Raw genomic sequence first — 27,947 nt, 5'->3', positions numbered from 1 at the left:
TTGAGCAGTAGGTTGGAGTTCAATGTGCTGTTTTTACTTGTGTGTATTAGAAATCTAATTACGCCTCATCGCTTGACTTTTCCAGGTGTGCCCATAAAACTGGCCTTCTGTCCTGCATTTTTCTCCTGAATTTTGACCCTTTGCCCTGAGTCACTTCAGAATTTGCCTTCATGCCACCTGGTCACCCTACACAGAGAAGACACAGGTCACAAATCCCTCCCTATTTCGCTCTAGGATTTTATGTGGTTAAAGCCTGTGGGATTGTTTTAACTGACGGTCCAGTTCTTTACACTGGCCTTTGGTTGGTCGCCTGTACCTACAACTGCCAGGGGAGACTGCGGTTGAATAAGTGAGTTCTGACTATCCATGGATAAGCGGTTGGTGGTTGGGGGAGGGCACAGGACAGCAGCAGCGCATGGGGGAATCATAGATTCTCATCATACACCAGTTCTATGCTTCATCCCTTAAAAGGCTGCAGGTGCCGTCTATAGCTGATCAAGTTCCGCAAAGTCCACCAAAGTGCGCGAAGGGCTTTTGTGCCAGTTAACTGGTTCTGGGTTTACAGGAACAAGGAATGGCAGGCAGAGTGAATGAGTGCCATGTGTCTGCAGGACGACAGATGGGAACGGAAGACTACATCAATAGCGCCTCTGGATGCTCAGCGACTGAACCAGTGTCTTGGGATGCCCTAGTTTTTCTGCTGAAGAGGGGACCCTCTGAAACCGATCTTCAGTCTCAAAGTTTCAGATGTGAACCCCCTATCTAGGAAACCTCAGGGACAGACTCAGTTTTCAGAAATTACTGCTCTAATGGCCACATCAGGGCTCTCGGATCGCCCAGCACTGAGGCTCCAAGACAGTCACACCACCTCCAAATGTCCTATTGGTAGCTGTTCTAGAACTAAGGCTTCAACACCCTATAGAACAGGAGATGGGGGAAGGGCAGCGGAGGAAGCGTAGAAGGAATGTAATGTAGGTTGTTCTTAATGGTTGTGTTAGAACACTTACAATACTACCGGGAACAGGAGAGGTCAGAAGCGGAAGAGAGGGAGGGAAGAGATGGGAGAGTGATGGAGGATACCAGGAGAAGGAAGGAGGAACATGAAGCGATCTGATATATGCTACCACTGTAATGCTTAATGCTGTCTTTGGGCTGCTTCCAACTACTAATGGCGATAGGATAGAAAAGTATGGGCAGCGAAGGAAGGGATCTTGGCGAGTGGGTAGAGGAACACTGATCCTATGCCATCAAATCACTAGTGTTTCCACTTAACCCTGTAGATAACAGAGGAGTAAGGGAGGAGGAGGAGGTGGGCACGCTACAGATAACTTGCTGGCTCAGACTAATTCTACTAAATGGAAAAGGGTGAGAGGATAAGTTGGCCTTTCTCAAACTCAGAGCTGTGAGCTCAGGGTCTTATGCAGACCTCTGCAGCTGGAGCTCCGGCAACTGAGCTGTCCTACCAATAGAAAGACCAGAAAGCGAGGCTTAAGAGAAAACTCCCTTGTGTCATAAGTCCATCCCTTTACTTTAGGAAGTAATCCAAACACTTTCATTTGATGCAGATGATGGTCGCTCTCTACTGGTCTCTCGTGGCCACCTCTTTTTCTTTCTGCCTTTTGCCCTTGCAACTACTATGCACATCTTTTTTTACATGTTGCACAATTGTCCCGAGTTTGGGTGCTTGGCTCTGGTAAGCGCAGTGGAGCTTGAAGGCCACGACTGGTGATCAGGTGCAGATTAGACAGGGGCATATGGCCATGGATTATCTGAGGCCTTCAATGGCATCGCCATCATCAGCTCCCTTGGAAAAAGCAGCTGTGCAGTAAACTCCTGGCAGGTTTCCATACGCTCTGCACTCTCTAAATGTGACAGAACTGATTGCAGTAACAAGAATTAACAGCAGCTGCAGCGCCAGCACAGGCTCATGGACAGTGACTCGAGAAAAATCCCGAGAAAGCGGAAGGTCATTAAATGCCCTTTAACCCTTATGCGATTACAGGATTGACCATTTGTCACACACGCTCGTCCCTCAACAGCTTCCTACTTACTTATGAGGGGATACAGGAAGGACCGAGAGTAGGAACTTCAGGAAGTAAACAAAGCGAGGCTTGGAGCCCTCTTTCCTTTCTACTGTGGCCTTTAGGAGTTAAGAGACCATGGCACACAGGGGCAATGGCATTAAAGGGGAAGCAAAGGGTAGCATCTACTGCAGTGGCTATCCATGAATGACATTTACGAGAGTACTCTCCTGCACACAGTTTGAATGCCGACACTGCTTTCTTTCTCGTTGCTTTAAATAATTAAAACAAATGATCGGATCCGCACCCATACTCTAAGAAGGATTCCAGCACTAATTCCGGAAGTACCCGTGCTCAGTATGGGAGCCATTGCAGGCTCTCCCTGCACGCCACACCGCACTCTTCTAACACAGTGCCCACAACTCAAGGCTGGTTTCTTCGCTGGCTGAGCGGCTTTTTTTTGTTGTGGTCCTGAAAGATCAAAGTAAATACAGCAATTAAACTGGATATGCACTTCCTTAGCACAATTAGTAGGCGTCTTGCATCCTTGTCTTGAAGTCATTCTCCCCACAACCCACCCGCCTTTCTTTTCTATTTAGTACCATGCTAATGTCTCCACTATTCAATGAATGACTCCAGTGGCCATGGCGTTTGGGGCCGGGGGGGGGGGGGGGGTGATCTGGGCCTGATCCCAACTTCAGGACATGGGTACTTCGGAAGCCTCACCTCAGGTCTCAAGATGTGCTGCACGGTCTTCACACCTGGGAATTCACTTAGTCTAACCTCTGCCACCAGAATTGCTTGCTGTTCTGTATCCAAACATGGCAACAATCAGGACTTGGCCCTGGTTTCTCAAGGTTTGCTTTTCCATCTGTATATCTTTGAACTTATTAGTTCTGACCTTCACATGAAGATTACCGGTCCCTTCACCACAATTACACCTGCCTCACTTACTCACCAGATTGATCCTCTTTCCATGATGTTAACCACACCTTACACTCATTGTGCTGGAAACACAGCCCATTATGGCACTTTCACCCCTATATCCCTGATGGCTAACCATGGATGCCTCCCAGATTTTCTAGTTGAAAAAAGAATGCACAGGCTGACGAAATCAAGATCTGTGACTCACATAGATCATGATAACATAGCCATGACCTATCCACTGTTCTCAATAAGACTACATTTGAGTAATACTCAAATATCATTCTATTGCTTCTGTCACTCCAAAAAGGTTTACCATGGCTTTCAATTACTTCTTTCAATTTCTTGCAACAATGTCTCTTCTTCTTCTAATCTATTAGTTAAGGATTTTACACATTTCTTTCACTCAAATTCACAATACCAAGTCCACATTGACACTCTTCTCTCAGTTTTGCATCTCTCGTCCTAACCATCTCCTCAGCCAAAAACTCCTTCAGTCTCTGTTGCCACCCTGACCAATATATCTTCCTCTACTAAAGGGTCGCCACCCCTCCTGCTTACCCTCTCACCCGCATCCAGTCACACACCCTCAAACCACACTCACTTCCCACGTGCACTTTCATTTTACTAACATTACTAACAGAGCCATATCTTAAGGAAACTCTCCCAATGCTCTAAGTTATGTGTGGTTCTACCATTGCTACCTTTGTTCTCCAAGAGTCTAAAGTTTCTATTATTCAACAGACTCACCAATTCCTAGCCTGGTTGGCAACTAATAGATCCCTTCCCCAGTCTAACTTTTAGACGTTTTAATCATTTAATTTAATTGACAATGACGATTATCACTTTGCAATTCTACAGACTCCCAGTATACCCTGTACTGGATGGCCCTGCATATGCTTCACTCTTCCAAAACAGATTTTTATCTCTGTGTCTGCTGTGTCCAATCCCTTTATTCTGGCTCTACTCTTTCCCATTTCTGCCATCACCCACACAACATGATCTTCACCACACCAACATCACAAGTGCTGAGGGTCCACAGAGCTCACCACATATGGTCTCCTTTTTTGCAAAGAGATTATGAATAGCTAGGTATGAACTATGAAACACGAGAAGGATTTCTTCTCATCCCAAATTGTAAGGAAATGCCTCCTTGGCATGGTTACCTCCTGAATGTTTGCCTTTTGTTGATGCCAGTTATGATTGAAAGTGTGCTGGGACCCTGCTAACCAGGCCCCAGCACCAGTGTTCTTTCCCTAAACCGTACCTTTGTTCCCACAACTGGCACAGCCCTGGCACACAGATAAGTCCCTTGTAAATGGTACCCCTGGTACCAAGAGCCCTGCTGCCAGGGAAGGTCTCGAAGGGCTGCAGCATGTCTTATGCCACCCTGGGGACCCCTCACTCGGCACATGCACACTGCCTCATAGCTTGTGTGTGCTGCTGGGGAGAAAATGACTAAGTTGACATGGCACTCCCCTCAGAGTGCCATGCCCACCTCACACTCACTGACTGTGGCATAGGTAAGTCACCCCTCTAGCAGGACTTACAGCCCTAAGGCAGGGTGCACTATACCACAGGTGAGGGCATCTGTGCATGAGCACTATGCCCCTACAGTGTCTAAGCAAAACCTTAGACATTGTAAGTGCAGGGTAGCCATAAAGAGTATATGGTCTGGAAGTTTGTCAAACACAAACTCCACAGTTCAAGAATGGCTACACTGAAATCTGGGAAGTTTGGTATCAAACTTCTCAGCACAATAAATGCACACTGATGCCAGTGTGGGATTTATTGTAAAATGCACCCAGAGGAAATCTTAGAGATGGCCCCCTGAGTACCAGTCTGACTCCTAGTGCTAGGCTGACCAGTTTCTGCCAGCCTGCCACAACCAGACGAGTTTCTGGCCACATGGGGAGAGTGCCTTTGTCACTCTGCGGCCAGGAACAAAGCCTGTACTGGGTGGAGGTGCTTCTCACTTCCCCCTGCAGGAACTGTAACACCTGGCGGTGAGCCTCAAAGGCTCATGCCTTTTGTTACAGCACCCCAGGGCATCCCAGCTAGTGGAGATGCCCGCCCCTCCGGCCACTGCCCCCCCTTTTGGCAGGAAAGGACAATGAGAAAAACAAGGAGGAGTCACCTACCAGTCAGGACAGCCCCTAAGGTGTCCTGAGCTGAGGTGACCCCTGTCTGTAGAAATCCTCCATCTTGAGTTTGGAGGATTCCCCCTATATGATTAGGGATGTGTTCCCCTCCCCTCAGGGAGGAGGCACAGAGAGTGTGTAGCCACTCCCCCAGGACAGTAGCCATTGGCTACTGCCCTCCTGACCTAAACACACCCCTAAATGTAGTATTTAGGGGCGACCCAGAACCCAAGAAATCAGATTCCTGCAACCTTCAACAAGAAGGACTGCTGACCTGAAAGCCCTGCAGAGACAACAACTGACTTGGCCCCAGCCCTACCAGCCTGTCTCAAAGAACCTGCACAATGACCCATCTGACAGGGACCAGCGACTTCTGAGGACTCAGAGGACTGCCCTGAACCCGAAGGACCAAGAAACTCCAGAGAACAGCGGCACTGTTCAACAGCAGCAACAACTTTGCAACAAAGAAGCAACTTTTAAAGAACTCACTTTTCCCACCAGAAGCGTGAGACTTCACACACTGCACCCGACACCCCCGGCTCAAGCTCCAGAGGACCAACACTGCAGAGAGGACTCCCAGGTGACTGTGACCTTGTGAGTAACCTGAGACGACCCCCCCCTGCACCCCCCGCAGCGACGCCTGCAGAGAGGATCCAGAGGCTCCCCCTGACCGCGACTGCCTGGTAACAAAGAACCCGACGCCTGGACCAAGCACTGCACTCGCAGCCCCCGGGACCGAAAGGAACCAACCTCCAGTGCAGGAGTGACCAGCAGGTGTCCCTCTTCCTAGCCCAGTCGGTGGCTGGCCCAAGAAACCCCCCTGTGCCCTGCCTGCATCACCTAAGTGACCCCTGAGTCCCTCCATTGCTTTCAATAGTAAACCCGATGCCAGCTTTGCACACTGCACCCGGTCGCCCCTGTGCCCCTGAGGGTGTGTTTTGTGTGTCTGTTTGAGTCCCCCCCCAGTGTTCTACAAAACCCCCCTGGTCTGCACCCCAAGGACGCAGGTACTTACCTGCCAGCAGACTGGAACCGGAGCACCCCTGTTCTCCATAGGCACCTATGTGTTTGGGCCCTCCTTTGACCTCTGCACCTGACCGGCCCGGTGTTGCTGGTGCGATGACTTTGAGGTTGCCTTGAACCCCCAACGGTGGGCTGCCTATGCCCAGGAAACTGAACTTGTAAGTGCTTTACTTACCTCAGAAACTTAACCATACTTACCACCCCCAGGAACTGTTGATTTTTACAGTGTCCACTTTTAAAATAGCTTATTGCCAATTTAACATATACTGTGTATACTACTGCTTTAATTCAAAGTTCATCCCTTACCTGAGTGGAGTACCTTGCATTTTTTGTATTTACTTCAAATCTTGAATCTTGTGGTTCTAAAATAAATTAAGACAATATATTTTTCTATATAAAAACTATTGGACAGGAGTTAAGTCTTTGAGTGTGTGTTCCTCATTTATTGCCTGTGTGTGTACAACACATGCTTAACACTACCCTCTGATAAGCTTACTGCTCGACCACACTACCACTAAATAGAGCAATAGTATTATCTAATTTTGCCACTATCAACCTCTAAGGGGAACCCTTGGACTATGTGCACACTATCTCTCACTTTGAAATAGTATATACAGAGCCAGCTTCCTACACAAATGTAATACTCCTAAATCCATCACTGGCTCACTTGCCATGGGTAAATTGGACTAGGGTAACAGATTACTACTAATTGGGCTCCAAAAAATAAAAAGCTTTCAAATCGATAGACAAAGTCTTTGTCCCATTTTCACTTCCACAGTCCTTCCAACTCATTCAAGAGTCAAAATCTGCTCTTAGCAGACAACAGCTGTCTTTAGGGTTGCAGGCATAAGCCCACTCCATGAACTGGCCTGACCAGTTGAGCATGTTTCCCTGATGCAGGGATTGCCTTGAGGAAAGAGAGGGCGCACTTCAGCTGTGCCAACATCCCTCTCTACTTCTAAAGCTCCAGCTCCCATTCCCAGTGAGAGAGGGAGTGAAGCCCTTTAGAGTAAAGTGTACCCTTCTCCTGTATTTTCACCTCTAACCCGTTACTTTCCTGCCAATGCATACACATTTGTGTCCTTTTCTGTGTCTCTTAAGAACCAAGGTGCCACAAAGTTTGCAAAACAACGCTTTAGCCAAAGTAAGTTGAGACAGAAGACAAACAATTTGTCCATCCTATTGCTTGGGCCTCGAATGTAATCACTTAATCTCGAGCAGGATATGGCAGGGAATGATCATGGAAAGATGAAGTGAGAGAACCTCACTTTGTAGTAAAAATGTTCCTATCAAAATGTAGAATATCCTATTTGTTGCCACCATGTTTTCAGATTGCTTATTTGGTCTTCTCTTTTGTCCTAACAGGCAGTGTCAGCGGAGAGATTGTGTCTTTAAAAAAAACAAAATCGAGGAGACATTACTGGCACCCATCTTGCACAAACTCTTCTATCTTAGTATCCGTCAATTTAATGTCAGAGCAAGAGAACAAATGAATGGATTAGAACCTTGATTTGCACTTCTCCACATCATGGAGAGAGCAGAAAATTGGTTTTAGCTATTTTCAAACCAATTCCACTTCTTAGCTCTATAGTTCAGGAAGAAAGAGCTAATAAATGAGGATGATCTTTTCTCAGTGCTGACAGCAACATTAGCAAGTGTAAAGGACATAAAGGTTTCAAAGGAGGATGGCAAGGGTGTAAAGGCCCTCCGTCTCCAAACTGCAACCTCCCATAGACTAAAGGTTCATTCAAAATCGTACAGGTGAAAATATATCTTTAAAAGCAGCGTGGCTATACTACGCCTCTAAGCGCTACATACTATTTCATGTTGAGAGTGCAATGTTTCTGCATTTCATTTCTAATTATATCCATTTTCCTGTTGCTTACTTATTTTGCACTATGATTTGTTTTGTTTCAGAAGACCAATCTTACGGGTTAATCCCACCTCTTTCATTGACACTTACTTCATTGTCATCAGTCTTTTTTTTTTTTTTTTTTTTTTTTTTAACCCTTTGGTCTACCTTTTACAGTCACAATAAATTCTGTCATGGTCACCCTGATCTTGTTTCTCTGTCTTAGTTACCCTGATCTTTTATACTCACCATCAAATTGCCTCATTCTCCATCGCTACCACACATATTTTTCATTAATATAATAGATCCCTTTATCATCCATTCTTGTCTCGTGTCAAAGTTTAAAGTGCTGGGCACTGGGACGAATCGTCTGTGCAGGGTTAGAAGCAACCAATATACGAAAACGTCTTGCGCACTGTTACAAGCAACCAATATACCAAATATTTATGGTTCAGCTCTACTTTTACAGAAAATTAGGATCCTTCTCGATACATTTCAGTAAGGATTATGTAACTCTGACCTTACTGCACAGTATTACATAAGGATGTGGAATTAAAGAAAAGCATCAAAAAGGTGAAAAAAGGCAGAGAAACGAAATTGAGACCGCTGTGTACTACAGGTTTCAGCTCAACAGAAATGTCTTCAGGCTCTGCTGCACAATCAAGTGAAAAGGTGGTCAGTTCCAATTCTTATTCTAGTGCAAACAAGTTTCCTCAAACATAGTGCTGCAAGAGTATAAGCACCCTAATTATAAGAGGGCAAAGCAAAGTTCTTGCTTTGGGAATGAGTGATACCCCCACACATCTTGTCCTGCTTTCTTTTGAAGAGCGTAGCACCCGTGCAATTAAGAAAAGAATACATTCATGCATAAGTAGAGGAGACAACCTGCCCTTGCAATACTTTGGCTATCTTGTATTACTATTGATCAGATTTAGCAACAGGTTTCTATTTTCCTAAAAAGCTGAGACTTGCAGCTAATGTTTTGTATCGTGAGGACTTGTTTAAAACAATCACCATAACATCTTATTCAAGTTCAACTGTATATGTTGGGCCGGTTTGAGAGCTAAAATAATCCCTGAAAAATGTTTCATACCAGCCACACATTGCACCAAGTGAATACGGGAGGATTTTTTCCTTTACATATAACCACAGTTAAAAAACTGAGTTATGACGGACAGGTTGGCCTACTCGTTATCATGAAACCCAATAAAATCGGTCATAAAAAAAACTTAGTTATGGTTCTGGCTCAAAAGCACAAAACCAGTGAAGTTCACCAGTTACGTTCTCTGGCACAAACAAAGCATGCCACAAGTAACTCCACCCACCATAGTTCACTCTTGCAAGAATGTCCTTTTATCTGTGCATTGAGAAATGGTCGTTTCGAGCATGGCAGGTGTTCGGTATGGCATGCATTATATACACCAAGAACCATAACTGGCACATTTCAGTTTTAATTGTATTTTTCAGGTGAATTTCAAGACTTTTTAAATAATACTCTTTATTCCTAAAGGTCACAGGGCATAGCATTCAGCTGTGCGCAGGGGAGACTTTGCTCAGAGCCTGGCCATGCACGCAACCCGCTGCAAGCAGCACACCCCTGCTCTGCACAGCGTTGGGGTATGTGTAGAGGGAGCGGTCTGCTGGGGCTTTCTCTCTGCCTCACACCATTTCACTTTTTTTTTTTTTTTTAAACTCTTTGTGAAAGTTGCAGATAGAGTGAGATGTGTGATTTTTGTTTCACTAAATGTCAAACGAATCAACTTATTAAAACTGCTGGTTTCTCGATCATATTTTGTTTTGCAAACCACGCGCTGTTTCCTGTGTTTTTTCTAGTGCAGTACTTAAGTCGTTCACACATTCGGTACCCACACTTCCCAGCTCTCTCCTGGGATCCAACACCTCTGATCGTGCCCCCTTTGCTGTGGAATTGGTTTCCACAGTGCAAAAGTTGTGACTAGAACCTGATTCACGAATTTCATGATGGAGCAAAAAAAAAAAAAATCTACAGAGCCCTTCACCATACAATCATTTGTCAAAATGTTCAAATGTGATTGACAGGAGTCGTGAGTAACAATCTAGACCTTATATGGCACAGATATACAAAACTGTACTTCCAATTCAGCACCTTACTAAATAATTACACCTCAGAACTACTGAATGAATTTGCGGTAAATCAACCAAGGCACACTAAGTTTTACTCTCGTGCCAAGTTTGGTGTTAGTCCGTTCACCTGCAACCACTGTCTCAAACTAAGCACTGCAGCTAGTCCTGTTGTCAATCCAAATTCTAGTTTGTTTTGTTAGGAATACAAATGAAGCATTTGAGTTTCGAAGCATTTTCTCATTTTTGCATGAAACCTTTCTTATTTCAAATGCATAGAGCTCGAAAAGGAATGCGACGGTTCATCCAATCAGACTAGCAGGCTAATAAAGGAACATTGCAAATGAGCCAAAGTGAGGCCAATGGATAACCAGGTTCATGGCACTCCAGAGGGTGAGCAGAATAATAGGAAATCAGACGCTGATCGGCTTGTCATTTTAAATTTCATAGCTGCATCAGCTCAGATTATAAAAACTTTTTTCCACACATCACTCAGAAACACGAGTTATAGAGCGAGATAAAGTTTTAACCTTTATTAAAATATAATCTCTGCCAGATACGTTATTAGACAAAAATCACTAAAAGTTAAGAAACTCTGAGCAACAAAGTTAGTGTTACAAAGACGCTTAAATAAAATATTCTTGATGGAATTTTGAACTTTCAGCATTCTAGTGCAGTGGTTCCCAACCTTTCAATGACTTATTTGGAACCCCTTTTTATCCTTGTTGGAACCCGGGGCCCCCCACTGAATCATTACTGGAATCTGAACCCTCTGCAGAGTCATTACTGGAAGCCGGGCCCTGGCTTAAATACTGTTGATGTTCTGAACCTCAAAACAATACACGAACATTACAGAAACAAGCATTCCTCACCAAATACACAAATAACACAGTTTAATTTACAAACAAATATAAATAATTGAAAAATAAATTTTCAGAGGAAGTTTGGAGCTTTTCTAAAGTCAATTGAAATCACACATCGTCCATACTATTTTCTGTTCGATGCACCTTCACTGTTCTCACAAATCAATCTGAGGCTAATTTAATTTTCAGCTGCCAATTTCAAATTTCTTGACATTTACAGAACGTTTTAAAATTTTCAATTGTACATTTAACCACTTTATTTATATCCACTTTTTGAATCTGTTAATATTATTTAATTTTCTAAGCTGTAACGGACCCCCTGAGGAGGTGTTGTGGACTCACAGGGGTCCCCCGAGCACAGGTTGGGAACCACTGTTCTAGTGCATAATTTTAACATGTGTTTCACCTTTTTGTAAGCAATGCTGTGTTGACAAGTTCGGTATTTTCCGTTTTTGCAGGAGCCTGTGGGAGCGGGGATGAGTGAAGGGTGACTAGGAGAGAATCATTTTAGTATGACATTTTTTTAGGCTGAAACAAAAAATACAAAAATACTGCACACTGTTTTGAGTAGGAAACAATGTTATCCCAACTGAGGACATCATTGAATTTTTTGGATGATACAAATTCCAACTGGACACAAGCATGGACCAAAGGGAGTACAAATATACATGAAGTATAAAAACTGAATAATCCAAATCTAGGAGTCAGAGAGGTGGGCAGACATCCCTTCATGGACTGGAGCAGTACGGAAGGGTGGCTGGTCGGAATAATTCTGCGTTTGATGCTTAAATAGTTCTTCTATGTGAATTCTACAATTAAAGTATATTCATGCATGTGTTGTATCTGCAGTCATCAGCTTTGTTTGCCACAAATACTTTTTGATGTATTGAACGACATCATCAACTTCAGAATGCTTTCCTTAGACTAACAATTGCAGCAGGGTGGCATACAGGTGAATGAGACTTCAAGAGTAGCCAATGGGGCTAAGACAGGGTGAACTGAATACTAAGAAATTTTAATGATCCTATCCCAGACTTTCCTGCCAGTAAGATGATGTTTTAGATGCTGACTTAGTCACAGCCACTGGTGCAAAACATCTTTGCTTATCCATATGTTAGACCCCCTTCTGCTTCAATATAGGGATCCCCACACAGACATGCATCTCGTACCTTGGAAATCACAAATCCCTTCCACCTCCCAACCAAAAATAGAAATCTCTTGATATTGACAGCACTAAAATGATGAGTTGATGCAAAACGTAAAGTACAAGTTATTTACCTTTGGAAATGCCCTTTCTGGTGGCTACTCAATCTAACCACGGATTCCTCATCATGTGAATTTCCCCCAGGTGCCAGACTGAATCTGTAAATCTCAAAATCGGTACTCCTGGGTGCTGACTCCTTCCACTCCAGAAGTGGAAAACTGAGCCACATGCAAGTGGCACATATGCACACACACACCAGTTTCTTTCAGGACCTCTGCAGTGCTTTTAAACGTAGAGCCCACTGAAAAATTTAACAAACTAGTGTGCAGATTTGAGATTTTTTTTTTTAACTGAAAAAGACTATACCACGGAGCAGGGAGGCTGAAAAGTGGCGAGGCATCTGCGTGTATCCAACAGAAAGAAGGAAGCTGACTTGTTCTTCTGATGGATACTTTTAACCATAGATTCTTCATCTTGTGATAACAAAGCAATACCTCCCAAGGTGGTGGGTCTGGAGACTGGCTCAAACTAAAAAGTCCTGCAGTGCTGTCGAGGCAGTAGCGTTTTGCGATTGTGAGCATTTAAGCCCAAGTAGCTGCCTAACAAATATCCAGGACAGGCACTACGCAAGGAAGGAGAGGGAATAACATTCAGTCCTAAGTCTGAAGTTACTGCCTTCTCTATGGTGCCTTTGACCAACACAGCCTGCACCTCCTGGCATAAAATGGGCATGTGGTCCTCTTAGAAGTGGTCTGAAGAAGATGGCTGCTGTGGTGGCTTGGAAAAGAAAGGCTGGGTATAGCCCCTTTGAAAAATCTGCAGTGCTCGTTTGTCAGCTGCAATTTGCGGCTGATCTTGCCTCTTACTGGGTAGCTGTGCGTCGGTAAGGGTGCACAATAAGGGATTTTAAGTTGTGGCCAGAGGCGAAACATTGGGATGAATGCCTGCCCCGGTGGCCTGGTCGCTGTCTGCTGGGCCAACTGCACAGACCACAAAATGGCTGGGAAACCTTTCGTGTGGATAGGGAAGCTTGACAATGTAGACATGCTAAACCTCAGGTATATCCCCAAAAAGGATGACATTGTTGAGGGAGTTGTCTGACCAGAGTTAAAAGGCCAAAGCTGGCCTAGCTCACCTTAAAACTCTTCCGGACCGAATCTGCTTTCTCACCAAACAGGCAGGAACTTTCAAAAGCCATATCCATAAAATACACCTGGACATCTCCTCATCCAGGCGTGGCATTGAAGCACCATCCTGGTTCCTATAGCCCTATTCGGACAGTCTGTGGCATCCAGGCGAGAGCGGATGAAAAATGTGGTCACACCCGACCATCCTCAATAGTTTGGGCTAGAGAAACCCACAAGTCTCTAGGGACAGAGGACAAGATCACATCTACCATTTCTCACAGTGCATGAGTTTAGCAATCTAATAAACAGCTTGCGTTGGCTAACCTTAAGGCAAGGATGGCTGAGAAGAACATATGCTTCCGAATGAGTCCACTCTTTTTTCTGTCCAGGGGTGTGGAAGGAAAGGCATTAAGGTTGACTCTACTGGTAGTGTACGACTGGGCCACTAGACCTTCGGGTGCTGAGAGCTGTGTGAAGAAATCTGGGTCTTCTGGTGCCGGTATATAGCAGTGGGTGACCAGTCAGTTGACTGAGGGCCAATATATGGTTTTGCCTAAGTACCCAGCAGCGTGTTAGTAAGAGTTTAACTGAAGGGTAACATGGGCTCAGTCGGTTCCTGGCAAGGCTATAGGACCTCTGTCAATATTAGTTTTTACCTCCCATAGTAGGGAAGTAAAGTTCAAGAGATTCAGCAGCCCTCCTTATTACTGTGGCAAATGAAGTGCTTTTCTCAGTTGGTGGCTCATGGAACCCAGCTCATTATTGTCTGAGATGTCCAGCCCACTGGTATCCTGTAGTTTCATATACCAATTGTCAGCATTATCACCGGCTGGGGAAAATACTTCCCCATCCTCACCACTGTTGTCTCAATAAGGTTGCCTCTGGTCAAAGTCAGAGCCAAAAAGCTGGGGTAATGTCTGTGCATGACAGTGCAGCAGAGGACTTGTATCTGGGTAAGATAGGTTCATCACTGGCAGCGGCACTCAAGATCTGGACGTGTCTGATTTCAAGATGACACCAGGCCAAAGTTGGACACAACAATGGGTTGCGGATTTTCAACCAGTGATGGTGGTGTTGACGAGCAAGAAGCTGGTGCAGATTTCGGCACCAGTCCTAACACCGTGACAGAACCCAAAACTGGCTCAAGGCGCCCAGCTGGAGGCAACCACGAATCAGCTGGCAGTAACCCGACTGGGGAGGCCATGTGGATTCTTGCAGCCCAAAGGCATGCCAGAGGGAGTCAGAAGTGTGCCAAAGATGTGCAGCATGGCTTCACAAAATGCATCTCACTGCTGTGACTTCACTGATGGACCTGTACACTCTGGGTTCAATCGAGACCAGAGATGGAATCTGCTCCTTGGTGAAACAGGTGCATGATCAAGGGGCATGATGACATCCTCAAACAATATCTGTAGATCTAGAGTGCCAGGAAGGGGCAGAGTCCCCCTTGGGCTTCTTGTGTTTCTTCTTTGACTTACCCAAAGACTTTAACCATGAGAAGAACGTGCTCCGTGAACGACTTTGAGAGCGGGTCCTCGCTTTAGAAAAGGAGCACCATTGGCGCAGAGCTTTCCAGTGTTTCATCATGTAGAGCTTTGTCTCACGCTTGCAGATGGCCTTCATCTGGGTGCAGTCATCGCATGTCTTGAAGTCAAGTCAAAAACCTAAACACCAGAGGCACAACCCTGTGGGGTTGTGTCACAGACATGTTTGCAACAGTCCCTTCAAAGTTTGAATACTTTTGTTTTAGGGAGTGGTATCCCTTGCACACATTTTTATGAAGAAAAATCTAATCACAGGGTGAGAAAGAAGGAGCTGAGGACTCACCTCTAAAGGCACAGAAAGAAAGGAATTGACATTAGTGGGCAGGAGTTGGTGCTTATCTGTGTCTCAGTTCACCATTTCCAGAGCGGAATGCTGTAGCCTGGTGCCACCTAGTGGCACGCAAGAGCACTGCTTTTTTTAGTTATCTGGATCGTCTGGCACCTGGAGAAAAATCCCAAGGAGAGGAATTTGCAGTTAGAAGTATCCATAAGAAACACATTCTCCGTGCTGATGGATATGTTTGACAAATGGTTTCTCAGAGGTGCTTAATGTGTGAGCCTGAAGGGCTTAATCATGGCAGATTTTCAGGATATTCACATAAAACAGATTTGCGTAAAATAAACTCAACAGAACTAGTTTGCAGTCTGTGGTTATGCTAGAATTTGTGCACTAATCCGGCTCCTCCTGGACCTCCTTTGAACACACTGAGTTTGCATATTCCTACTCAGAACTGGAACCAATGATATTTGCGGCCATTAAGAGATGAGTAAATGCAGGCCACATAACTGGGAACACTTATTACAAGGTCCAACCTCGTAAAAATTCCATGCATGCAAAAGCGGCAAGGGGACGCAAAAAGGGGCCCAAAGCAAACATTCCTTATTATTTAGTCACAATTAATAATGGAGTGCTAAAACACACCCGATATGAGGTGCAAATGTTAGTTATGCTACAGTACTATTGCAACTCTTATTACTGCATAGAGCTCAATTACTCCATTAGAAGAAATGTGTTTCTTGTGATTGAACCGCACACCAACATGCTAGTGGCAGATATTACCAACAATGTAATGCTGAGAGACCCTAGGCTTGTCACGCACTGGTTAGGGCTCTGTCTGACTGGAGCTGGGAGCTGGAAAGGATGGGCAAAACGACGCAGATTACTGGGGGAGCAGTTCTTCGGATTAATATGTGGAGCTTTGAGGCCGACTGAATCAACAGAGCCATTAAGAGCTGAGGTCAGTTCGAAGTCGGGGGGAGTTTCAGGGTGACCTTAAGATCAGGTACAGTTCACTTTGGCATCGAAATTGAAAATGGAAGCTACAGCCAACCTTGCGGTCTACGTTCACCATCAACCCACAATATTCCAACAGATGTCTTCCCGAAATTTTCCAGGGAAGTATAGGTTAGAAATATCATGGACATAGGCTATTGCATGTAAGGGGAATATTCGCTTCGACAGCTAACACTAACAAATTGTTAAAACATTTTAAGAGAGAGCTGGGATTGCAATCCTCAAAATGTTTTCCCACTGCCGGTAAACAGGGAGGCAAGCGGATTCAGACAAGATAATTACAGGTAATGTACTTCCCTGGTCATCACATCATACCCGCCCATGCCCTGGAAAGTCCTAATTGGTGTCTCAGAGATGGGACATAATTTCCACTATACTTCTCTTTAAAAAGATCGTACGGAAATACTTTGCTAAATTTTTAGACAGTGAGACATCGCCATCTGACAGCTGTACGATTTAACAAAGGTCACAGCTCTTATGAATGATGAAATGTTCATAATAACGGAGTGCAAGTCATCAGTCATGGACAAATTTGCTGGTGCAGTACGTGGGTAAGCCTGTTACTTGAAAACATGTTTTTTCAACAAACCCAAGGGTAAAAAAGTCGGATTTCTCTGTAATATTTTACCAATATTTTTATTTTCTTTAACATGGTTTTGCTTCCAACAGGCCATTCGTTATTTCCATAGACTTGTATGTGGGAGGCGTGGGGGCCGGGTTAACTGGTACCAGGGTCCACTAGTGAGATCACAGACTGAGGTCAGAAGCCTGGAATGATGTCATTCCTACACTGATATCAACATGACAACAGTTTCTTTCAGCTGTACCACAGTTTGGATAAAGTTAGAGCCGAACATCACATCCCTGCAGTGAAGCCAATCTGGTAAAAATACGGGGAAGTGATTTGTGGGAGTGCCAGAGACTTTGTCAATGAATGCCTTAAAACGTATCCGCAAGCACCTGCTAGTCAGTTTGTGAGTGACTGTGAGGGGAAGTTGGGCTCTCGAGTGACTGTGAATGACTGATCTCTCCCACGTACAGGTTCACTGGTCGAACATGGAACGCTGGAGCGCTTTTTTTCCTATTAAAAGCACTTCAGGAAAAATATATTTAAACCCAGTATTCATTTACTTAAGAAAAAGAATAAATTAGTTGTTCCCCTATCTCCGGCCACAACACCGGAGCCCGGAGCAACAGCAATGTCAAAGCTCCAGACCTAACAAAGGAGATCGTAAGAAACAGGCCGGAAACTAGAGGATGAAAGCAGTCTGCTCCTGCTGGAATAGTGCACATTCAAGAGCTCAAGGCCTCAGACCGGACACAAAACCCCACTAACCAGCACGGCGGCATCTGTGCCAAGATCTCAGCAGCCTTGGCTGGAAGGACGGCACACGGGGACCAGCAAGATCATAATGCCTAACAATGAATAGACAGAAAGGTCGCCAAAGGGCGGTAAGTTTGTAGGTCATGCACATACAGTAGGGCGAAATGACTGTTTGTTACACAGTGCACAGCTGCCAGCCAGAAGAGTAACAGGCCACTGAAACTGCAAAAACACAGGGACAAGCTACAAAGACAAGCATTGGAAAAGTCAATAGGTCTCGCTTTTGCAAGAGCTATTGGCTTTGCCAGTGTGTTTAAGCCATGTTGTACATCAGCATGGCTGCTGTTCAGCATTACTAAAAGATAGTGACACTGAGGAGAGTGTCCTGGAGTGTCGTAGAATGGATGGCGAACAGCTGAGTAGGGTGTCGTAAAGTGGAGTGCTATAGAGTGTTGTGTCTTGGAGGGGCACAGAGTGAAGTCACACAGAGTGGTGTTCATTGGAGTGTCATAGAGTAGACTGGTGTAGAATGTTGCAGAGTATGGTGGCACTGAGTGCAGCAGCACAGTATTCAGCAGCGTACAATGCAGCATCGTAGAATGCATAAGGCATAAATTAAAGTGTTGCAAAGTAGAATGCAGTGGCGTATAGTGCAGTGGTGCAGAGTGGAATGTTGCAGAGTAGAGTGGCATAGAGTACAGTGATGTAAAGTGCAATGGTGTGCAGCAAGATTGTCACATAAATCCTCTCACTTTGAAGTCAGAGAAAGAAAAGTAAACACCAAGCTCCCTTGGAAGACAGAGCCTGACATTTGATGTCGGTCTTGAATGTACAACAAATGTGACACAATAAGAACAAGATTTGCAGGCCTGTTTACAGAAAGAAGGTGGAAGAATACAAGGAGAGGTAGTATGGAAAGCCTTTACTCTTTGGGAGGGACAAACTCACGTTGGACAGCCCAAAACAAATAAAGCCACCAAATAAAACAAGCATTTGCAATGCAACGGGTCTCGCGTTCGCTGATAGCATTGTAAACTCCTAACCGGACTTTTCACTCGTCATGAAGCCTATTGGCAAAAGTGCAATAACCGGAAAAAGTGCAATTAAGTGTGTAACAGGGTTGATATTATGTAAAGCGCTCGACTTCTGCCAAGCGAGATCGCGCTGGGAAAATAGAGAAAAAGTAGTCCATGAACCGGACGGAAAACAGAGAGCCTCGTATGTTTTCTGTACTTGGTCGATGCGCTCGAGGAGGGCTATCCACCGGAAAAGGCATGACGTATGTGTGCCTTCCACTAATGAAATCAAGCAGATTCTAACAGGCAACCCCACGAGCCAATGAAAGACACTGACGTGACGTGGATGGGGCTCCGAGCCCATTTTAATTCCTAAAGCATCTCGCTCAGCGAAACGCAAGCGCATGCAACGCAGGCTCGACCCTAAAAATGACAGAAAATGTGATTATAAATTACAAAGTCAATGGTAAGCACCAGGCAGAATGCATTCCCAGGGAATGTCCCCAAGATGTCCTCAGCTAACCAGAAAACTGTGCTGTCTGGTAGGCATCGACCTAGAAAGACAGCAGCAACACCGAAGGATTGAGACAAGCCATTTGGCAGTAGGCAAGTCTCTGATCAAGGGTCACTGTAGCATGACAGGTTGGTCTTGGTCCCTCACAGACAAATGCGAATCATCAGCGTTACCAGCCTTCTGCTAGTTAAAAACTTCGAATTATTTTCTGGGTGCCTGTGAAACGCTATCTAATCACAAAACCAATATAAGAATATGGCAGCCTTCTCAACAAGATAGGTCACAATTTTTCTTGACTTGTAAGGGGCATATATGGCTTTAAAAAAGAATTTCAGAACCCTCCTACCCCCACAAAATTACATTTGGTACCCTTACACTAAAAAGAGACGATAAAACAGACCACTTCCACAGTTTGTCAGAAGTATTACATCTTCTTCTATTATTTTAATATTTTAAACCTTTGGTCACTCAGGTGAAATATAAAGCCATTTTTGGAAACAAACTATTTATTTGCTATTGTTATCCTTTTCACTTCCCAACAGAGCACCACCGTGGTCTAGCCGCACAGAAATCTACTGTGAAGCCATGTAAAAAAAAGTGAAAATCATTGACTGGACAGGTGCTACCAATGATGCGATGCAAGTGTAAAAGAGAAGTTGACAGATCAAGACATTGCTCATCACGCTTATGCCTCCAAAGGTCTAGCTGAGCGGGGCAGACTCGGCCACATCAGACTGAACAAGACATTTGATTATTTCTATCTTCTGCAAGAAAAGGATTGGAGAGGTTTGCATTCTTTTTCAATTCCCTACACCAGCCATACTGGTCATAAGAGGTACAGAACTTGCTGAGTAGTTTCCAGACTTCCCCCAATGAGAAGACCACCTTTGGAGGCAGAACAAGCCAAACAGGCATTAGGAAAGCCAGTCGATCTTGCCTATTAGACCTACTGGCATTGTCAATATTTTTTAGTCATGCACTACAGTGTCGCAATAGCTTTGCACCTAGCTAAAAACAAACAACAAAATAACACAGCCCAGTGTCATTTAGCAATCATTCAATAGGCAGGCACACACATACATATGGACAGGGCCTTTTTTTTGTTCGTCGATTCCATACGGATTGGTAAATTAAAAGCACTCTTAAAACAGTGAAAAAGTGTTTTGTTTTTTTTCCAGAAAAAAAATTATAGAAATGAGGGGCTTGCAGAGAGGGCGGGGAGTAGAGCAATATGGCAAGCGCATTGTGAAGCAACACGGCTAGGGCACAATGAAGCATCATGCCTGGCGGGTTACCATGAGGGAGAGCACAAAGGGAGAAGAAGAGCAAGGTGTAGAGCGGGAGAGAAAAACACATGGCAGCAAGAGGGAGCAACATAAGTGCTGGTCGGGGGTGAGAGCAATGGGAGGGAGAAATGGCACATGAAGGAGACAGCTGGAAAATACACTGATGCTCATGAGTGCTTAAACAACGAGAAACAAGTAGTTCCGTAAACTAGAGTAGAGGAAGCTCAGAAGTCCACCAATTAAAGAGATGATAAAGAGGCTATGCTCCAGGCGAGAGTCAAACACAAGATGGACAGACTGAAACAAGAGAAGCCATTCAATGGAAAGAGTTACAGTAAAGCCAACAATGATCAGCAATAGGCGGACTACACACTCCTGTATGTTTTTGTTAATCCCACAAAATGTCTTTCGCTACCAGACAGCTGTCAGGCGGTCTCAAACTAGTAAGGAAGGTAAAAGTCACTCATGCAACAAGAAACTTCCTGGAGAAGAATCACCGAGATGAAAAACATAAATAGGTTTTAATACATGTTTTAAACGAAATACTGGCTATTTGAAGAAAAGTAAAATAGGTTTCTACAATGTTAATCAATGATCTGTGCATAAGTTGACAATTATATTTTAAGTATATATGTTTAAATATATTTTATAGGTTAACAACAAGCTTCCGCAGGAAATGAAAAGAAAAGGGGACTGTTACGTTAAAACTACTGGTGAAATTATACAAACATTAGAGGATAACCATTAAATTATTTGGGCTTCTTAAATGTCCAGGGTTTACAGCCCTGCAACAGAGTTCTGACATATCGGAACACAGCCAGGAAGCAAATGCTCCAACCCTGTAATTATGCAGAGGTGTTTTTTTAATCAGACAAAGGGTTTTAAAATACAAAACACAAGTTTGTCTGAAAGAAAACGCTAAAAACACAAACCGCAAAGCCACACATCCCACAGGTATAAGAAAGTAGCAAAAAGATTTTAGACAAATATATCCTACAAAATGATTATACACTAAGTGTGCACTATGACAGTCAGGAAGAAGTAGGGGTTGGAAGGCAGCAAAAATCACTAACGGACATACAGAGATTACAATATTTATTGGACCAATTAAAGCTCTGTAACGAGTATACTACTATGGTCAGATAATATTTAAATGTATAAATTCAATGAATACAAAATAGTTAAAATGCTGAAATTCACTCCCCTTCCCAGTGATTAGCCAACTTTCTACAGTCTCTTATTTTCCTCTAAAAAAACAGTAACCGCAACTCTTGAAAAGGTTCTAATTTCTGGCCCTTTTGTTCATATTCTAAGACCAAGCCTTGAAGAAGGGAAGGTGCAAGCTGCACTTTCAAAAACTTGGGGTCTGATTTGAGCTGCACACATCAGGGATGGAAGAGGATCTCAGTTTAATGCTGAAATAAGAAATGATCAAGCAGAGTATTCTTTCCAAACAACTACCTCTCCAATTCAATCATTTGAAAACAACTCATGATACAATGCCGATCCCTCCTGCTTTCAAATAGATGCCTTGAGTGAACTGAGAAACACACGGAGGACCAAACAAGCACATATGGACAACAAACATGTGAACCAACTCAGTAGCACGCAGAATAGATACTGCACTCAGGACAGATCCAGGCATAGGAATCGGATAGGAAAAGGCACACAAGTGTAGCTCCATCAAAATGCATATAGCACTAACCCAGCAAAGTTATTTCTACCACTACTTTTAGACCACAGCTACCCACCTATTCATTCAGATTTGTATTTGGAAATCTCCCCAATTGAGGGGGGGTATAGAGTTCTGCTAAACTCATCGCAAATGAGCACCAGTACTAGTAAGAATCAGTGTAATTCGAATGAGTACGAAAAAACAAAAATTAATGTTTGATCACTTGGTGCATCCAGAAGAGGGGAATTACAGGAGTATGTAGTGTTGCTAGATAAAATTAGACTGGCATCCTACATGAATACAAACAGGAGTGTTGGACTTTTCAGGATGAAGTTCTTTAATCTTAGGTCTACCTTTATTTCGCCTTGCTTTGGAAAAGCAACAGGTAGAGGAGCTTACAAAGAACACATTTTGTATGCCACAATTTAACCTATGGTTCTTTCAGGGTTGGAGCATGCACCTGAGATTTCGCTAATTTAAAAAAAGCTGTAAACCAAAAGGGATCAGTGGTACAGACAGGCTGCTACAGCTAGCACTGAATCACTCTCCTGATCGTCAAATGAGTGTATGTGACTGACCCAGACCCAACTCTTCACGATTTGCAGCTGCAGTGGCTTGCTAGGAAACCTGCCACGTTGCTGCCAAGCAAATCCAGCATGAGAAAAGAAGAAACTTGATGTTAACCAAAATCTGACTCCCCATTCAGCATTCCAGGATAATGGATGCTTTACTGAAACTATCACTGGTAAAATAAGAACAAAGATCACATTTGAGCTTCTGCTGGTAAGCGGTCAATTTAAAGAAAATAGATGTGCGGAATAGTGGTTATCATAAACAAGGTTTGGGAACTCTTGGTGCTGCAACCATATAAAGAAGTACCGCCAACACATGCATCCAATTTAAAGCACTTTGTAAATGTACCTCTTGCTTGAGGAGAGATGACCAGCCAAAAACCTTCTGTCTCAGTTAGCAGAGCTAGGAAGAATGGGCTGAAATTTCCAGTGAAAATCAATCCTGCCTACTGATTCTAAGCAAAGCAACATGCGCTCAACTCAAATGCAACTTGATGGATTTCCTTGCTTGAAATCGTCCATGTTACAAGAACACTATTAATTTTCCTGTGATTCCTCGTGAGCACACAGTTCAGATATCGCGTTCTGGTATGGGAAAGGATGCATTAAATAATTTTATGTACCAAATGGTTCCGAGTTACACAGCAACGTGCATGCTAGGAGAAGATGCCTGCATGTATCCAAAAGTTCGAAATTATTTGAGAAAGGCAGTCCAAGCTCTAAAACAAAGCACACTGACCCATAAGGAAAACTCAGCAGTGGTCATACAGAGCAGAAGGTGCATTTTTGGAAGATCAAAGCCTAAATAAATTTTCTTTCAAAAAACGTGCCAATAACCTTGAAGCAGTCTTAGATCTGTTTCTAGTCTAGGACCAATGCCTCACAGCCTTCTACTAACACAGAATGCTCCTACAACCCCAGCAGAATCTTGTGAGGTATTAGCCAGATATCCTGGCACATCAAGTCATTAAATGTTTGGGCGAAGAATCTTGTCACCAGCCTGGAGAAACTGCAAAATGTTAAACAGAAAGATTTCTGTGTCAGAGACGTCTCCGAGAGTTAGACCTAATTTGTATACAGAAGGAGTCTCTGCCTACGAGTCTTACTAAGGAGGTAAGTAAAGTCCCTTCTGGCAACAACTAGCATTCTCATGTAGGCCAATTTACATCTCCCTGGAAACGCTCAAAGTAAGTGCCAGCTAAAACCCAGTACACACTCTGGCAAGGAGTGTTATTGAAGCAAAGTGCAACTGAATATTCTGCATTATATGTCCGTACTTCCGTCAAAATAATATATTCAGATCTTGACATACTATGGTAATTCGCAAGCATACTATTCAGACTTAAGCACCAGTCGAGACACAGTTGGAATGCTGCCACCACAAGCCTTTATATTAAATTGATTATTTCAGGCCACTGTAGCCTGCTATGTGCTTTCCTCATTAATTTAACCCGTTCCAAACACACAATTCCAAGTGATGAGGGAACATTTAATACTCTCAAGTTGCCACCAATGCAAAACGCAGCAGTCACTAAAACGTGAAAAGAATAAAAAAGCAATAAGACATTAAAACAAGCTACACATTCCTCTCACATCCCATAACAGAGCTAGGTTTCACAACATTTGTGCCGTGGTTCCAACAAAGGATGATATTTTTGAGAGCTTTCTAGAAAAGAATTGATGGTAAGAGGGAGTCCGGCAGCTACAATGTTCCTGCTTTCATTTCTGAAGAGTAAGGGAACTGGCAACGCGGTGTCCAATAGCAAGGGCCCAGCCAGCTAAAGTCACATAAGAATGGGGAGGCCTGCGTGCAATATTTCAAACTCAATTGACTCACCCAATATACACACTGGCCTGTATGTAACATTCACCCAAAGGACTCAATTTATGTAGTTATTACCTACACTAGGATATGTCACATTTAGGACAAGACTTTATACCCTGCTTATAGGATAAAATAGAGTTCAGAGGCGGCAACAACTCCTGGGCTTCTCCAGAAATATACCACTCAAGTATGATAACCATGGCTGCTGTCACCGAGGAAACAACCAATGTGGATTTCACCAAATGGATGTAAATCTTTGGGGGTAAGCACTGCATTATGTCTGACAAGAAAAAAAACACAAATGAGACAACTAGTACAAGCTTTCACGTATTTGACATCACAAAGCAGAAAATTGTACTTTAGTCATGGCTTAAAAAATATCAGATCACTGAGCAGACACCAATCAAGCCTTCACAAACAAATACAAAATTATGTCTGGCCGTCATCTAAAAGGTCTAATCATTGCAAGGCCAACCATTTCGTTTTGTGTCCATCACAATACAGAGGGGAGACTAATACAGCAACATTCACCTAATAAACACCACACTGTGGGAAAAACAAGAACCACAGCTTTCAGCGAATAAACGTCATCGTATGGATTCAATCACTTAAGCCTTCACGTAAAGGTGACCACGTCAAGGAAGAGACAATCACTGCTCCCATGCATAAAGATGTAATAACTGAGTGTCCTATATTTGTTGAGTGAGAGTACAGGCTTGGTGCTCCAAATCAACCTATGATCAGTGATTGCATTTGAAACGCTTCAGATTGGGTTTGCAGTGTGGAGTGACCTTAGCAGTCTGCATAAGGTTACCTGAATAGCATTTCAGTGCATGTATTTTGGGACAGTAAGGACAATCGGGTATAGATACCTATTACGCAGAGTGCACTTGTCCTGTTTGCAACACAGCACACCATAAAACAGGTGCACAAACTGGTAAAGTGCACCCTATTAGGGTGAATGCGCAGCCCCCATGGCAGCCTCGAACTTGTTCTGCCCTGGGGGCAGCTCATTCAAATGAAATACGAAGCAGCTTCTTCAAAGCCGCTCAGTATATCATTGTCCAGGCGGCACCCGCTGGAAGAGAGAACCTCCTACAGGCAGGTGCAGTAGGTGACTGTATCCACCTGCAAAGGATGTCTGGGAGGTCAATGGGACCCCTTTCGCCCCTACAGAGGAGTGCTATCAGGTGATGTACTGACACTCATCACCTTTTTGTGGTGCACTGTCAGTGCGCCTCGTGACAACTACTTTACCTCTGTGTCCACACGTCCATAATACGGCGCAGGACCAGAGGTAAAGAGATTCGCTCATTTGCATAGGGCCACACTCCCGTGCAAATGAGGGAAAGCCCTCCTGAGATAGCACTGGTGCACATGTTCCGCCAGCGCTATCTGTATTACAGGAGGGGCTGCCCAACGTCTGCGGTCCCTTATGTAATACCAAAATGCCCTCGGGGCGTGCAAAGCAGGAGTAAACACCTGTTGCTCGCCAGGGCACTTTGTATAATACGGTCCCTGGTGTCAGAAGAAACAATACAATTTAAGAAGCAAACTACCTCAACATCTATTATATTTTAGGGATAGAGTGTCGTAAACCATACAGAACACATCCGTGAACTGTGAAGGCACCCAAGAACAACCTGATCCCCTTTCGTATCAGCTCCTACACCCATCAGATCTGAGGAGGGCATAGTACTGCTCATAAAGCTGTGTGTGTCTTAACGGCTTTAAACCGTTAACTGCATGAGCCTACCATCTTAGTACAAGACAACCCTTATTTTGCTACCACACAAATCACCCCAACACCCTAAAAATGTGACTGTAGTTTGGTTTCTCAAAAAATGAATTGGATTACAACAAATTGGTTACATGAATGACCTGCAAGATTTAAGACTGTCTTCTTTAGCAGAGAATCAACACTGACATAAATATTCATAAAAGTTCTGCTCCATGACACCCCGGGATTTCGCTCGGAGGCCACAGAGGAAGGAGGGGAAGGGACCAGCCTGAAACAGAGGACACACACACTGGCTCTCTCCCATCTACAGTTAAAAGTTTGTTTTCATTTTCTTCACTTGTTCTCCTTGTCGTTAGGCATACATGGAGGTCCAGGACATGAGCCGAGAGCTGATCATTCTAGAAGGGAGACTTGCACGGGTTGGTTCAGGTCACATGATCTCACAACAGGAGTTCTGCTTCCGGGCCTAAGCACAAAAAGAAAGAGAATAGTCGGTTCGTGACTCTGAACAATAACTAGCTCTTTGGCAGCTCCTTTTGCACCAGTAGCACTTCAGCCACACACAAGCATTACATCATCCAATAATGTGCACAAAATTTAAATTTAGGTTTTTGCAACGTGGATTTATGTCCAGTGTAACTAATGTACTGCTGAGTGACGTCTCTGCATAAACGACTTTATGCCCATACCACATTTATGCTGACATTATGTGAAAATGCAAGAAATTCTCTTGACCAATAGCAAGCAGAAACTAGCCAGGAAAGAGTGGGCAGAGTCCGTCATATGACAGTTACTGTGTCAGACATCTTTGAATGTGATGCAACAAAGTAGACTACAAAGCCCTGCCATCCTCTACCTTACTAAAGTCACCAGTGATTGTGTCTCTCGCCCGTTCCAAGTCTGTCTCCTTTCTATCTACACAGTTCAACTCTGAGAAAGTTCAAGTCTGTCATCTGTTGGGTCACATGCAGAACTCCTCAAGGGTGCCTCTCGTTGTTATCAGCATCTAACTTTACTCCTATTCAAGATTATCAGCAATGACATCCCAATTCAACACTCATATTTAAATAAAAAAAATATATCCACAGAAGACTGTCGGTCTTCAGGTAGGGGGATGGATGACAATAAGCTTTAAACTTAACTTAAATAATACAGAAAAACTCCCTAAACATCAAAACTTAACAGTCATTCAACACCCACACTGCATTTTATATCCTTGAAAAGACATCCTTTCCAAGCACTAAAGCAAAAAGCTTAGAAGTTATCAATGGCTACTGCGAAACTTAATCAATGGTTAACGTCTCTCCCACGTCCTCTGATAACTCACGTGCTTGATTACCTTCCGCTCTGTAAGGAAAATGGTAAAAGGCAACAACTCCATATACCATTATTTGGAAAGTGCATTCTACCATCTTGGTCAGCTTGAATACCAAATAATCAAGCTCGAATTGCCTAGAAGGAAGCAGCCAGACTCTGGATCTAGTTAGGCTTCACTGTAATGGCTTTAGATACCTTCCAAGACCAGGAACAAGGCTCCTAAGTGCAGGCCGTGGAGAATCTCAACTGCTGTGAAGCAGGACTGGCAGGAGATAAAATGAGTCTGTATGTGTGTGTTCCTTCCCCTAGATACTGGCCGCATACTGATACTGCCTTCTTTTCTTCCTAGACATTGTGTAATGAAATGGACAGCGTTCTGCATTTTGGAGTCTCACCAGCATCCCGAATGTGCTACTGATGTGTTTTTAGCAGTTGAAAGGCCTAAAAACAGGGACATCACAGCAGCAGCCACCCCAGCACCTTGAGGTTAGGCCTAGAGTGCAGACAAAGAAAAACTGTCCTGAGATTGCCAACGGGCCTGTCTCAGAGCCTATGCTTCAAACATGGATGTCATCATTCAACGA

At 43.9% G+C, this 27,947-nt stretch overlaps 1 protein-coding gene across 2 annotated transcripts in view; it reads right to left on the bottom strand.

Annotated features, from left to right (window-relative positions):
* Nucleotides 1-10,579: 10,579 nt before the first annotated feature.
* Nucleotides 10,580-27,947, bottom strand: part of YKT6 (YKT6 v-SNARE homolog) — a 107,206-nt gene continuing 89,838 nt past the window's right edge. For both annotated transcript variants that reach the window (XM_069214260.1, XM_069214261.1), the window contains exon 8: nt 10,580-26,512. In XM_069214260.1, coding sequence (XP_069070361.1) covers nt 26,477-26,512 — 36 coding nt within the window. In that variant the 3' untranslated portion in view covers nt 10,580-26,476. The remainder of the gene's footprint in view (nt 26,513-27,947) is intronic.

This window comes from Pleurodeles waltl, chromosome 11 (assembly GCF_031143425.1).
Source record: "Pleurodeles waltl isolate 20211129_DDA chromosome 11, aPleWal1.hap1.20221129, whole genome shotgun sequence".
Lineage (NCBI taxonomy): Eukaryota > Metazoa > Chordata > Amphibia > Caudata > Salamandridae > Pleurodeles > Pleurodeles waltl.
Note: the sequence above shows the minus strand (reverse complement) of the source record. Positions and strands in the feature narration are given on the sequence as shown.